The sequence below is a fragment of the Pseudophryne corroboree genome, chromosome 4 (genome assembly GCF_028390025.1).
Source record: "Pseudophryne corroboree isolate aPseCor3 chromosome 4, aPseCor3.hap2, whole genome shotgun sequence".
In the NCBI taxonomy this organism is placed as follows: Eukaryota; Metazoa; Chordata; class Amphibia; order Anura; family Myobatrachidae; genus Pseudophryne; species Pseudophryne corroboree.
The window spans coordinates 842,195,564-842,211,296 of NC_086447.1; the positions used below are offsets into that span (position 1 = coordinate 842,195,564).

A 15,733-nucleotide genomic window follows, 5' to 3' on the forward strand; every position below is an offset into this window, starting at 1 on the left:
AGTAAGGAGGATATGGCCAAAACTGCTTTCATCTGCCCTATTGGGTTCTATGAGTTCTTAAAGATGCCCCAAGGGATCAAAGGAGCACCAGCTACTTTCCAACGAATCATGGAACAAACTGTTGGTGACATGGGTTACCGGGAAGTATTAGTGTATCTAGACGATATCATCGTGTTTGGGAAAGATCTAGATGAACACAACGCCCGGTTACTGAAAGTGTTAGATCGTCTACGAGCCAGAGGGTTAAAGTTGTCAGCTGAAAAATGTAAATTGTGTAGATCTTCAGTTAAATACTTGGGACATGTGGTGAGTCGGAACGGGATAGCCACAGACCCAGAAAAAGTGGCCACTGTGAAGAAATGGCCCCGTCCCACCAACCTTAAAGAATTGAGGTCGTTTCTAGGGTTCTGTGGATACTACAGGAAATTTGTAGCGCACTATTCCAAAATCGCTAAACCATTGACAGAATTAACAAGAGGATATCCGCCCGCAAATACAGACCGAAGAAAGAAATCAGATGCAGACCGGTATTACCATAAGCCCAGAGACTTGTTTGGAAACAGGTGGACTGAACAGTGTGAGGAAGCCTTTGTTACACTGAAAGATCGCCTCACTAAATCTCCTGTGTTGGCATATGCTATACCTAATTTGCCTTACGAAGTGCATATCGATGCCTCCTTAGACGGACTTGGGGGGGTGTTGTACCAAAGACAAGAGCAACTGTTGAGACCCATTGCCTATGTTAGTAGAGGAATTTCCAGTAGTGAGAGAAATTATCCGGTCCACAAATTGGAATTTCTCGCATTAAAATGGGTGGTTAGCGAAAAGTTTCACGACTATCTTTACGGAGCTCAATTCATTGTACAGACGGATAACAATCCACTAACCTATGTACAGACATCAGCTAAACTTGATGCCACTGGACACCGATGGCTGGCAGCCCTTACCAACTATGACTTCACTATCAAATATAAGCCAGGTATTAATAACCAAGATGCGGATGCTCTATCTACGATGCCGCACCCAGAAGCTCCAGGATGTGAATCTGATTGGATTGAAGTACCCGCTGGGGTAGTGAAAGGACTGTGTCAAAATATTAATGTCACCAGACATCAAGAAGTGGCTGCTGTATATAATATAGGAGCTTCTGAAATAGCTATTCCTCCTTCCTATTGTAGGTTAGGAAGGGATGAACTGCAGGGGTTAGGGTTAATAACATCAGACCAATTGGTGCAAGAACAACGAAATGACCCTAATATTCTTCCTATTGTACGGAGTCTCAAAGATCATACTTATCAGTTACATCGCTCTCAATTACCAAGGAAGGCACAAGTGTTAATGCGACAGTACAGGAAGATAACTATTATGAATGGGGTATTATATCGAAAGGTAATTAAGAATGAAGGAGGTACTAAAATGCAGATAGTATTACCAACCAAGTATAAGCAGATGGTGCTAGAAGCATTGCATGATCACCATGGTCACCTTGGATATGAGAAAACCCAGGGGTTGGTGTCCGATCGTTTTTTCTGGGCTCATATGAATCAGGATATAGAACGCTTCTGTAGAACATGCGGAAATTGTATTCTCCGAAAAACGTTACCTGTATCTGCCGTTCCATTAGTTAATATCAACAGCACGGGACCTTTGGAGTTAGTATGCATCGATTTTCTCACCTTAGATGGCCCTGGAAGATCAGACTGTCATATTCTTGTGGTAACTGACCATTTCACGAGGTATGCCCAAGCCTACTTAACTGTGAACCAGACTGCGATAACTGTTGCAAGAACCTTGTGGGAGAAATTCTTCATACATTATGGATTGCCAGCAAGAATTCATTCCGATCAAGGTCGAGAATTTGAGAGTAAAGTAATTAGAGAACTGTGTCATTGCTGTGGTATAACTAAATCCCGCACTACCCCTTATCATCCACAAGGAGACCCTCAGCCTGAGCGATTTAACAGAACGTTATTAAACATGTTAGGTACCTTAGATTCTAAAAGAAAATCCAACTGGCGGAAATATATTGCTCCTTTAGTGCATGCATATAATTGCACTCGGAATGACACTACGGGATACACCCCATATTACCTCATGTTCGGTCGGGAGGCCAGATTACCCATAGATATTTGTTTAGGAATTTATAATAATTCTGGTTCAAAGATATCTCACAGCCAATATGTTAGACAACTTCGTCAACACTTGCGAGAAGCCTATCAAATAGCTGCAGAGGCTGCCCGAAAAATGGGTGACAGAAACAAAGAATATGTCGATAGGCATGTTAAGGAACACCTCTTAGAGCCTGGAGATCGACTGCTGATTAGAGCTCTGGGGGTACCTCGAAAGCAAAAGTTACAGTATAAATGGAAACATACTCCGTATACAGTATTGAGACAGCTCCCTAACATTCCGGTATACCAACTTGCACCAGCAAATGGACAGGGAAGTATGGTAACTTACCATAGAAAACATTTACTCCCTATTGCACAGGACATTAGGTGGGATAATACTGTATCGTGTCCTAGGGAAGATACTGAAGCTAAAAGTATTGGTACCCAGGAAATTAACCTTCGGAGCCAGAGACAGGATGCTGAGGAGATTGAGGATGACTCTAATGCCGGATATTACTATTGGGATAGTGAGCCGTGGGGATCAGAAACCCAGGTATTTTAGTCATATCCTGAGGGACAAGTAAAAATACCCTCTTCCTACCATGGGGAAGAACAGGAGAATGTTGGAAGCACTGATGGTAATGGAAATGAATTCAGAGGTGAACTAACTGAAGTTCCTGAACCCATTCATATGGGTGAAAAGGGTGAAGGAGTTATTTCTGAACCAACCCATTTGTCACCTAGGCCTCAACGAGTTAGGAGGGCTCCTAGAATACTTACCTATGACCAGTTAGGAACCCCTAATGAAATTCCCTTGGTATTGCACCCTAACATGGTGATGTCATGGCCATATTTCGGATGGAATGTACCAGGAAATAATTAAATGGAACCCTGGAAAGTACATGTAGGTGGTGAGATACCATTAACTACAAAATTGTGTAAATGTGCTCATCAGGGGGAGAGTGTAGCCCTGTAAATAAATAAATGCTCAGCAGGAGATATAGAAAGGTAATTGCTCTCTGAGGACTACATTAAATATATGTTTATATGTACATATATATATATTAGGTATTCAATGCCTGTGTAAATATATAAAATACATTCTATCTGTGTAATGTCTATGTAACTATATGAAATATAATCCAGCTGTATAATGTAATACTTGTACTAGATAGAGGGTTGCTGGTGGTAAATATGTACAATAAACATTAAATTTGGTTCTGGGTGATGGGGGCCCCGTGGCACTAGCAGGGCTATAGAGACTTTTCCAGAAGCCCTCGTGCCGACTATGGGGTACCCGGATTGTGAGATCAGTTGAGGGGAGCGTGAGGGAGAAGCGGGAAAAAGGACAGTGAGAGCCGCGAGGGTTTTTGAACTGAGGAGAGTCGTTTCTGTGAGGGAGAAGAGCATGACCCGGGTCGCGGTATTGTCCAGCCACGGACACCTCCGGTGCGTCCCTATCTGTAAAGAGAGAGAAAGTGAAGTGACTCACCAGCTGAAATTGTCTACGGGGAGCCGGGTGGAGAGTGAGGATCGTGGACAGCAGAGGACTTGGTAACGGGGGAGCGGCTGCATACTTAACAGCGGTGATAAGTAAGAACTTCAACTGGGCAGCTCATAGAGCTCTACCCCAAACACACCCTCTAGGCCCGGCTAAACGGAGCTCCACCAACCCGATCAGGGCAGCAGTGAGTGACATTATAAGGGCGGGGAGGAGGCGGCGTCAGCCATTGTATGGAAGGAGTGGGCTGGTCCTTAATAGACTACATCACAGAAAGGGCCCCCCGCTGAATGGAATTTCACATACTACAGAGACTGGCAGTAAAGGGAGTTTATCCCCGAAACTCACAAGCAAATTAGCACTTCTTCTTGCAGGGATATATGCACCCTATTGATAAAAGTGGCTGTCAGTTAGTGAACAGAACAATAATCTCTAATTTTACAGAGTATGAAGTTGCAGCTATAAGAGAGTAAATGACTTGTTTAATAAATTATACTTATAAGTTGTGGAATATAGCCTGCACTCCTTTTAACCCATGATTACCCAGTACTGCCATTATACTAATATGAAAATGGAAATTGAATAACATCCCTGCCGGATGGAAAGGAATTGCAGAAGTCAAAAAGCCCACTTCTAAGTTTAAACATTTAGGAGTGACACAAGCACGGGACATTGGTGTGGAGGGACGTGAGGGGAATGGACTTCACTGATATAGACCAAGTAAGGCATAACTACAGGGAAGCATGAGCATATAATTTGCCTCAAATACTAAAACACAGATTATATGAGTCCCATTGCCTATTATCATTTAGCTCTACAATACCACATTGACTTTATTGTATAATCCTAAAAGTATTCTATTTGGATAGCCCCATTTCAGCGGAAGGAGTGGACGACAATAGTGGTGAAAGGATCCTCAGTAGTTTTCCCTAAATAAAGGAGTTGGGGGAGAAAAGATCCGTAAACTCTCGTAAGAATAATTGGTTGTATTGTATAACAGTTATCACTTTATGTATAGCAATATATATGTTGAGATATTAGATCCTTATGTTGTGAGTAATGAGTTGAATTGACTAGAAGAATATGCAATGTACTGTGAACTTTAATTAAGGGAGGGTTCATTCTGTGAACAACAGAACATGGGAAGGTATTAAAGTCATATAAATAAATACTTACTGTTGAATTGGACAAGTTGTCTCAGTCATCTGAACCTACGGATCTGAAAAACAAAAGAAGACACACAAGGTAAATTAGACATCTTATCCAACCCACACGTGAAACAGTAAATATAACACTACTGGCAACAGCTTTCCCAAGCAAGCGGGGTTGGAATAATAACTGCTTGGGTGGAGGCACACGGTCATATGTATTAAGTAACCCTGGGGGGTGAAAAAAGGGTTACAATAGTTAGAAAGTTCATAACACATTCAGTAGTCTAGTACTACTAAGATACAAAAAAACGAAGAACAAGGTATTTAAATGGATCTCCTGGTCACGAATCATGTGCAGCCACCAATGAAACTTTGAAAAATTAATGAATGAACTAAGAGACCGTGTTATTCTACATGTATGCAAATCCCTGGCATCTCCGGAGTCTCCGCTGCTGCCAATGGAATATAAGTGTCCCACCAGCATTAGATCTATTGGAGCAAATCAGTCCTGATGTCTGTGGGGATGTCCATGAAAAAAAGTAGTTGAAACACAGAGCGTAGGAAAGTCATCTGAGTGTGTACCTTATAGACTGTGAGTTAGGGATGGCCATCGGTGTGTTTGCCATCGATGGTTGCTATCGATGGTCACCAACTATGCTAAGTAAAACCATCAATGTTTTTACTCATCGATTGTCATCCCTATTATTTCTGTGAATGACCTGTGAGTCAATCACAGCATGGGGGCAGGGCTTCGCGGGTCATTTACATAGGTGGAGCTATGTTCCGTGTCCCGCCATCTTGCAAAAATAAAAATAAATATTTGTTTACGCTAAGTTATTAATGGCAAAACCACTCGGCATCGGCCTTAAACCTTCGATGACTACGAATCATCGATGGTCGATGGCCATCTCTATTGTGAAAATCATGACAAGAGTAGCCCAATGTAAACTGCAGTATATTGAGCTACAGTAGTTGATTGTCTCAATGAGTGGCCCATGACCATTATCCCACTGTTTAGTGGTAATCAGCCCAGGCTGTATAGTGCTAGGGCTTGTTGAGGAAATTGGGGGAGGGGCATGCTACTTGATTTTATTTATGTACAGAGCTTTTCCCATTCATTACAATAGCCAATTAATTTCAATGGGGTTTCTATATGTAACGCACATTCTGAAAACCCCGTTGCAATGAATGGGAAAATTGCAGTGCCAGTTGCATTCAGGACATATTCAATAGGCATGCAAACAAGTCCAACACATCTCAATCATGGATATGTGTGAACCACATATCATATCAAATGTATGTGCAAATGCAATATTATAAATGTCTAAAATTTTGTATAATAAGTGTGTTACAGAATATAACTTAGTAAACCACTGTTTTCTTACTATAATCTTATATGAACTATAAAATGTAACAAATCATTTATGTTCATAGATAATAGTACATGAGTTCCTGACAAAGATCCTCCTCTATAACTTGTTTTGCAGAAGGTAATTAAACCAGATGGTTGGTGAAACCTTTCATACCTCCCCAGACATCTAATAAATCATTTTTATCGTGTTTTGTAAAAACATTTGTTGCTTAGCAACTATTTCTGCATATTTTAGTTACTGAAGCGTGGGGCAAAGATTTACCAAATCTGAAGGAGCTTCACATCCGGAATATGGTCAACATGGAACGTCTGGAGGATGAGCTGCTGACATGGTTCCCACAGCTGGAACTACTAAACTGCAATGGCTCCAGTGCACTCAGCTATGTCAGAACGGAGATATTTAACAATGCATCACGTCTGAAGTATCTTTATTTTACAAAGTAAGTATTTATCCCTAACGCAAAGCTTGGCTTTTTGTTTTTCTTTCTATACCTGTTACTAAATAATAGTCTTTTCAGGTCATATACGGCCTAATTCAAGGTTGACTGCAAACAACATTTTCCTCTAATGGGCAAAACAATAGGGGTCATTCCGAGATGATCGTAGCTGTGCTAAATTTAGCTCAGCTACGATCATACACACTGACATGCGGCAGGACGCCCAGCACAGGGCTATCCCGCCCCGCATGTCAGTGCCGCCCCCCCCCCCCCCCCCCCCCCCGCAGAAGTGCAAAGGCATCGCACAGAGGCAATGCCTTTGCACTTCAAGAGTAGCTTCCGACTAGCGCAGCTTTAGCGTGCTGGCCGGGAGCTACTCATCGCTCCCCGGGCCGCAGCGGCTGTGCGTGATGTCACGCAGTTGCTGCAGCCCGCCCCCCGTTCGGTCGGCCACGCCTGCATTGGCCGGACCGCACCCATGAAACGTCGGCCAGACGCCGCCATTCAGCCCCCCCCGCGACCACCTCTGCCTGTCAATCGTAGTGGCCCGACGGCCTTCGGCCGGCGCAGTTCTGTCCCGATCGCACCGCTGCGATAAACTGTAGCGTGCGATCGGGTCAGAATGACCCCCAATGTGCAGTGCAGATGGGGCAGATGTAACATGTGCAGAGAGAGTTAGATTTGGGTGGGGTGTGTTCAAACTGAAATCTAAATTGCACATGTTACATTTGCCCCACCTGCAGTGCACATGGTTTTGCCCATTAGAGGAAAATGTTGTATTGCAATCAACTTTGAATTAGGCCCATAATCCATTATTGGAGGCTTCTACATTTCTTGTTCATTCCATGATGCTGTAAAGTTTATGCACTTCCTTCTTGAACCTAAGGTACAATCAGTCTCCGTGATTATTCTGAAACATATAATTGTTAAAATAAAAATGTATCACTTATCCATTGCTTCTAGAATTTCATTGACCTTTTTTACTGTGTCTTTAGTAAAAATGTTAAGATCTAGACAGTACAGTCAGATTTAATTTATCCGGCATTTCCGCAGTCAGGCTGCATGTCTGGACATTGTGATGAGCCAATATTAATTGAGTAAACTGATAACAGCAGCACACAGTGATGGGTGCCACAGGCTAACTGCATTTTTGACAGGGCTGGATTAAGGTCTACATGGACCTGTGGCTAACCATGACCAAGGGTATGGTTGGCCATCAACAATCGATATATACCGTTATAAACCATTGAGGGTCAAATGCCAATATTACAGTAGATCGTTTGCCATTGATAGTGGAGGACCAATGGTTCTAAGCCTTCCAATGATTCCCCCCACACTTGGTGCCACCCCTCGACGCACCCATGAAGCCTCACCTAAGGTTCCGATTGGCCTGTGGGCTAGTAAGTGAGAAAGCAGGGATGACCATCGGTAGGTAAAACCATCGATGGTCCTTCATTGCAGTTTGCTACCATTGATGGTCACTTACATTGTAAGTGGTGGAGAAGTGGTGGAGCTGTGATTAGTGCTGTGTGGGTGTGGCCAGTGCCATGTGGGGGGCATTTACCTCCCATTATACCCAATATCTCCCCAAATTGATTATACTAGAAAAATGGCATAATTTTGGGGGAAAAATAGAAATTCAATTTTAATATGCATGATTGATGGCCGATTTGTGGCCAGCTGGTCATCATCATGATGATGAACCTATTTTATGTGGAGATTTGGGGCTGTAGTCCCTTCTTTCCCAATGATAAAATGGCCCTGTCTCTTGACCCCCTCTAGTGGAGGAAAGAAGCAGGACGATGGCATAGTGTAGCCGCGCCTGCCTGGGAAAGGGGTGTGGCCTCAGTAATAGGGGCTTGGTTTCGTGGTAATGTCGCGATCATGAGCCACACCCCCATTTTCCGTCACTATGGGGGTATGGCCAGCGCTCTGTGAGCTGCTGGCATACCTCAGTCCCTCTGTCTCCTGTGAATACACGCTGTGTGCGCATGCGCACATCGTCTAGTCACCGCTGCTTTACAGCAGAGTGGTGAATGACAGGAGCCTCCCAACTGCCACACCACCACCGTGGGACACTGCGCCCGCGGGTGGGACAGCGGGACAGTCCCAAAAAATGGGACTATCCCATGAAAATCAGGACAGTTGGGAGGTATGGAATAGGTCAGAATAACCGACTGAGTGTCTACTTTTTCCATACTGTTACATACACTGTTATATACTGTTACACCGCCCTTCCAGGGGGTGACTCCACAATGCCAGCTCCTCCGCAGTGACTGAGTGCTGCACTATGACATTATCGTGCAGTCCCCAGCGCCTGCCACGGAGGAGGAGTCTCCAGGGGCAGCCCAGCACCTCCGAGTAATGTAAACGAGGACTTTCCATAAGGCCACGCACCTTCCCGTGAGTCATGCCCTCTTTTCAGGAACGTGGGAGGCTATTGGCACACCGGGTGTCACCGACCCTTGTGCAGCCACTGGATCTGTGCACTTAATTTTTTTTATTTAATTTCATTTTTATTTTATTTTTTATATATAAAACTAATGTCCTGTGTTTTTCTATATGCAGTTGCAAACTGACAACGTTTTCCTCTTGGAACATCACGTCAGACAGTGTGATTATTGACCTCCATGGCAATCCGCTAATCTGCACTTGTGACCTGGAATGGCTGTTCTTAAACCATGCGATCATCTTCCAGACCAGGTACTGTGGCATCAGACAGAGACATATATAAATGAATTAGCAGGTGAAAAAAGTGTCGTAAAAGTTATAACAAAGGGTAAAAAGTACTGTATACTGTGTAATTTTATTAGAATATTCTACAATTCTAAAGATAATACAAACAAAAAAAATCAATTTGCAATATAACTTCACATTAAATTAAGAAAAGGCAAGATAAAATTTGACATTAGGGAGGCCAATCCCGGGTTTGGAATCGGCGGGATCCCGGGATTTAGGCCAAAAATCATCTGGGATTCAATCCCGGGATTAGAACCTCCAATCCCGGGGATTGAGGGATCATTCGTCCCGTTATGTTTTTAAAGCCGGGCAGCATTGAGCGTCTTCAAGACCCGATTCCCTCCTCCCGGATCCCCCTGCGCAGCGTGGCATGCAGTCACAGGTCACGCTGCGCAGTCAGCCGTCACCCATCGCCGAGCCCGAAGGATGTGTCCAACCCTCCTGCTCCCGTCGTATGGTGAGTTATGTGTGCAAGGCGAGAGGGGCGGACACATAGAGAAAAGCCAATCCCGGGTATCCCGGGATTTACCTTTTTTCAATCCCGATACCCGGGATTGAAAAAATGGCCCGGGATTGGCCGCCCTATTTGACATCAACCATAGTTATCAAGACACCAGACTTCCACAAGTTTGTCCCTCCCGGACAAACTCACAATGATCCTCCACAATTTGGCTCACCTAGGGGTAAATTTACTAAGAAGTGTTTTTGACTTTAAACAAACATGCTTAACATCACCGGAACGTTTTAGACTCAAAATCATGAATTTACAAAAGGGCCATTTTGTCTGTTTAGACCGGATGCTGATCATTTTCTGGCGTGTGCGATTCTTATAAATTGAAACGTGCCTTTGAGTCAGGGGGCGTGGCCTCATGGGTAATGTCACTACTGCAAGCCATGCCTCCGTTTTTGTCACTGTGAAGGTCTGCCCAGCGTCCTGGTGGCTACTGGCCATGTCCCCATTTACACTCTCCATGGATTTGTTGGCGTGAGCATGTGCAAAGCAGATCAGCGTCTGTGAAGGGGGGGGGGATGGGGGGGGGGGCAACCGAACATCCCCCCCCCCAGTGGGACACTGCGGGATAATGGCCGAAAAACTTGATTGTCCTGCCAAAATCGGTCAGTTGGGAGGTATGAAGTCGGCAACAGATTCAAAGCAATATCTCTTATGCTAAAAAAAAAAGGCTGTTCTGGTACTGAAAAATGGGTAGGGGGGGCACCAGCAGAGCCGGCCCTAGGCATAGGCAAACTAGGCAATTGCCTAGGGCATCTGGTATACCTAGGGGCATCAGCAGCTTCTGCAGATTAAAATGATATGTGGCATGCCTATATTCTGTGTGTAGCATTTCGTATGCAGATACAGCCACAGTATATAGGCATGCCACATATCATTTTAATCAGCAGAAGCTGCTTGTGCATCCTAGCCACATAGCAATGCACATAAGATGCATTTTAATTACAATTAGGCACCCAACGTTAGCAGAGCTGCCAGTTGACTCACGGCAGGAATTATAAGTGTCATTATGTGTATAAGGGCATTAATAAATGTATTTATTTTATTTATTAACAGTTTCTTATATAGCGCAGCATATTCTGTTGCGCTTTACAATTAGAACAACAGTAATAGAACAAAACTGGGTAAAAACAGACAGTCATAGATGTAGGAAGGCCCTGCTCGCAAGCTTCCAATCTGTAACATATATGTGTAAGGGGCACTATGTGTGTCATTATGTATATAAGGGCATTAACAATGTGCGGCATATGTGTAAGGGAAATTATGTGTATAAGGGCATTAATAAGCGTTGACATAATGTGTAAGGCGCATTATGTTTATAAGGACATTAATAATGTGTGTCATATGTGTAAGGGGCATTACTGTGTGGTATTATGTGTATAAATGCATTACCAATGTGTGGCATTATGTGTATAAGCTGCTCTACTGTGTGGCGTATCGTATAGAAAGGGCACTACTGTGTGGTCTAATGTGAATAAAGAGCAATATGGTGTGGTGTAATGTGAATAAGGAGCAATATGGTGTTGTGTAATGAGAATAAAGAGCAATATGGTATGGTGTAATGTGAATAAATAGCAATATGGTATGGTGTAGTGTGAATAAGGAGCAATTCAGTATGATGTTATGTGAATGAGGGGCACTACTGTGAGGAGTAACGTATATAAGGTAAAGTGGTACTACTGTGTGATGTAATGTGAATAAGGGACACTATCGTATGATAAATTGTGAATAAAGTTGCACTACTGTGAGGCATAATTTGAATTGGGGGTACTATTGTGTGGCCATGCCCCTTGCCAGCAAAAACACATACCTTTTTGGGCTGTGCGCCGAATGTGCGTACTGTTCTTATTTAAATTACAGGGGCTAGAAAAAAAAGGACTGCTATGGGTGGGGGTGATGGTGCTGGGAAAGGGGTGCAGGGTCAGAGGCGGAACTAGCGGTGGTGCTAGCGGGCACCAGCCAAAATCTTGCCTAGGGCATCATATTGGTTAGGGCCGGCTCTGGGCACCAGCGTCGGGTACCCCCACCAGTTTGGTCTGGCAGCCCAGGCCTGGAATGACTGGGAAAGTGGTGACCCCCAGCCCCCCCCCCCCCCCCACAAAAAAAAGGGATTCCCCCCTCCTGCGGAACCCTAGTCCTGGGTTAAAAAGCCTGGGGCTATTCCCTGCACCCGAGAGTGGTGGGTACAGGGTTAATGGTGTAAAAGTATGTAATATATTGAATATTGGGGGTCATTCCGAGTTGTTCGCTCATTGCCGATTTTCGCAACGGAGCGATTAAGGCAAAAATGCGCATGCGCATGGTACGCAGTGCGCATGCGGCTAGTATTTTAGCACAAAACTTAGTAGATTTACTCACGTCCGAACTAAGAATTTTCATCGTTGAAGTGATCGGAGTGTGATTGACAGGAAGTGGGTGTTTCTGGGCGGAAACTGACCGTTTTCTGGGAGTGTGCGGAAAAACGCAGGCGTGCCAGGATAAAACGCGGGAGTGTCTGGAGAAACGGGGGAGTGGCTGGCCGAACGCTGGGCATGTGTGTGACGTCAAACCAGGAACGAAACAGCCTGAGCTGATCGCAGTGTAGGAGTAGGTCTGGAGCTAATCAGAAACTGCAAAGAATTATTTAGTAGCAGTTCTGCTAAATTTTCGTTCGCTATTCTGCTAAGCTAAGATACACTCCCAGAGGGCGGCAGCCTAGCGTGTGCAATGCTGCTAAAATCTGCTAGCGAGCGAACAACTCGGAATCACCCCCATTGGCCCTCATTCCGAGTTGTTCGCTCGTTGCTGATTTTCGCTATGCTGCGATTTGCTGGTAAATGCGCATGTGCATGGCACGCAGCGCGCATGCGCTAAGTTATTTAACTAAAAACTTAGCAGTTTTGCTGGTGTTCGTACAACGCTTTTCAGTCGCACTGCTGATCGGTGAATGATTGACAGGAAAGGGGCGTTTCTGGGTGGTAACTGAGCGGTTTCTGGGAGTGTGCTAAAAAACGCAGGCGTGTTAGGGAAAAACGCGGGAGTGTCTGGAGAAACAGGGGAGTGGCTGGCCGAACGCAGGGCGTGTTTGTGACGTCAAACCAGGAACTAAATGGACTGAGCTGATCGCAATCTAGGAGTAGGTCTGGAGCTACTCAGAAACTGCAAATAATTATTTAGTAGCAATTCTGCTAATCTTTCGTTCGCTATTCTGCTAAACTAAGATACACTCCCAGAGGGCGGTGGCCTAGCGTGTGCAATGCTGCTAAAAGCAGCTAGCGAGCGAACAACTCGGAATGAGGGCCATTGTTCTTTACTGTGGGACTACAGGTTCCAGCAAGCCTGGTCAGCCTCCCGGCACTTGGACAACCATAAGTACAAACGTGCCCAGACAGTAAGGGCCTGCTGGCATACCCACTCTATAAAGAAAATATAAAAATAAATGTCAGGACGCACACACTGACTGATGTAATCCTCTATTTCTCACAATCGCACTCACACACCTCATTCCTATCTAGTCCTTGGATGTGGTCGGTCCCCTTGTCCACACAGATATCCTGTTTTGGAAAAATAAAAGACTGCAGCTGTAAAAGACAAGTTAGAAGCTTATTGGTTGGTACTTTATCTCTCCGGAAGGCAGTGGCGTAAGTTCGTCCAAGACGCCCGGAGGCAAGATAAATATTGGTGCCCCCCTATTTCCTATATTAAGATGTGTGTGTGTGTGTGTGTGTGTGTGTGTGTGTGTGTGTGTGTGTGTGTGTGTGTGTGTGTGTGTAGTGTTCTGAAAAAAATGTATATACTGTATTAATTGTCTTTTATTTAGAATCACACATTTCTTAGCAGTCATACCCAGGATTAGAACCCATGACCTGTTACACTAACAGCAGACACTTTACTGATGGAGTTATTTGCTCCTGTAGAGGAAGCATGAGAATTCTAAGTATATGACGTTACGTGTAATTGTCAGAGAAGTATCTTCATATAGTTAAAATTCTCATATTTCCGATACAGGAGCAAACAGCTTCATCAATAAGGTGTCTGCTTCCAGTGTAATAGGTTGTGGTTTCTAATCCTGGGTATGAGACTTGTAAAATGTGTATATTCAGTATAATAAAGTGGGTGTGATTTGTAAGGTGCAGGGACCAATGAGGAAGTCGGCCACTAAAAAGACAGCGGCAGCTATCAATTAACTTAATTCAATGGTGTCACAGAATGGGAGGAGAGGTGCCCCCTTCAGAGCTGGAGCCCGGCGGCAGATGACTCCGTTGCCTCCCAGAGTTCTGCCTCTGCCGGAAGGTTTGATGCATCTCCCTCCCCCCGTCTGAATATAAAATGATTAGGCCTGGATTTGTGGAGAGGCCCTTGGATTGCTCACTGCCTTTTATTTCCTCATCTGGTCAGTTTTTACTAGATATTGTATGCCTGACTGCACGCAATGCCAGTGTAGTTGAGCGATTTTTGCTTCTGAGCATCTGCAAAAATCCCTACAAACTGGAACGGGTGTAGTATGGTATGCCGGCGCCCGGGCTCCCGGCGACCAGCATACCGGCGCCGGAAGCCTGACTGCCGTCATACGGACAGCATGGCGAGCGCAAATGAGCCCCTTGCGGGCTCACTGCGCTCGCCACGCTATCTGTTCTCCCTCCAGGGGGGTCGTGGACCCCCACGACGGAGAAAAAGTGTCGGTATGCCGGCTGCCGGGATTCCAGCGCCGGTATACTGTGCACCGGGATCCCGACAGCCGTCAACCTGAAGACCACCCACAGGAACGGCACATACATTACAATCTAGACACAAAGGCACTGTTGCTATTGAGACGCACAGCATCAGAAATGCATGGGAAATGATGGGTGTTCCTGGGAGGTGACACAGCACACCCACGGAGATGGTCCACAATATGGACATGCTACAGGAGTGTTGCGGGCTGGTCGGTGAAAGTGGTTGGGTACACAGACACTCAGCCCTAACACTGGAGGCCATACCCAGACGGAGAAACTGCACCTGTCACAGGGCTGGTGCAAGCACTGATAGTGTGACCACAGGGCAGGTGCAAACATCGCTGGTGCGACCACGGGGCTGGTGCAAACATCGCTGGTGCGACCACAGGGCAGGTGCAAACATCGCTGGTGCGACCACAGGGCTGGTGCAAATATCGCTGGTGCGACCACAGGGCTGGTGCGACCACGGGGCTGGTGCAAACATCGCTGGTGCGACCACAGGGCTGGTGCAAACATCGCTGGTGCGACCACAGGGCTGGTGCAAACATCGCTGGTGCGACCACAGGGCTGGTGCGACCACGGGGCTGGTGCAAACATCGCTGGTGCGACCACAGGGCTGGTGCAAACATCGCTGGTGCGACCACAGGGCTGGTGCAAACATCGCTGGTGCGACCACAGGGCTGGTGCGACCACAGGGCTGGTGCAAACATCGCTGGTGCGACCACAGGGCTGGTGCAAACATTGCTGGTGCGACCACAGGGCTGGTGCGACCACAGGGCTGGTGCAAACATCGCTGGTGCGACCACAGGGCTGGTGCGACCACAGGGCTGGTGCAAACATCGCTGGTGCGACCACAGGGCTGGTGCAAACATCGCTGGTGCGACCACAGGGCTGGTGCAAACATCGCTGGTGCGACCACGGGGCTGGTGCAACCACGGGGCTGGTGCAAGCATTGATGGTGGGACCACAGGGCCGGTGCGAGCATTGCTGGTGCGGCCACAGGGCTGGTGCAAGCATTGATGGTGGGGACCGATGGTGATGTCTAAAGACACATTGGGGGTCATTCCGACCTGATCGCACGCTATTTTTTGCAGCGCTGCGATCAGATCAGAACTCGGCAAAACTGCGCATGCGTATGCACCGCAATGCGCATGCGTGTTGTACAGGTACAAAGTGGATCAGGTACAAAGTGGATCGGTGCTGGGAGATGGATTTAA

The 15,733-nt window shown here is 45.8% G+C and overlaps 1 protein-coding gene across 1 annotated transcript in view; it reads left to right on the forward strand.

Annotated features, from left to right (window-relative positions):
* Positions 1-15,733, forward strand: part of LRRN4 (leucine rich repeat neuronal 4) — a 78,683-nt gene that overhangs the window by 50,817 nt on the left and 12,133 nt on the right. Inside the window, exons 3-4 of the mRNA XM_063918591.1 lie at positions 6,371-6,575; positions 9,141-9,275. Of these exons, the coding sequence (XP_063774661.1) occupies positions 6,371-6,575; positions 9,141-9,275 (340 nt within the window). The remainder of the gene's footprint in view (positions 1-6,370; positions 6,576-9,140; positions 9,276-15,733) is intronic.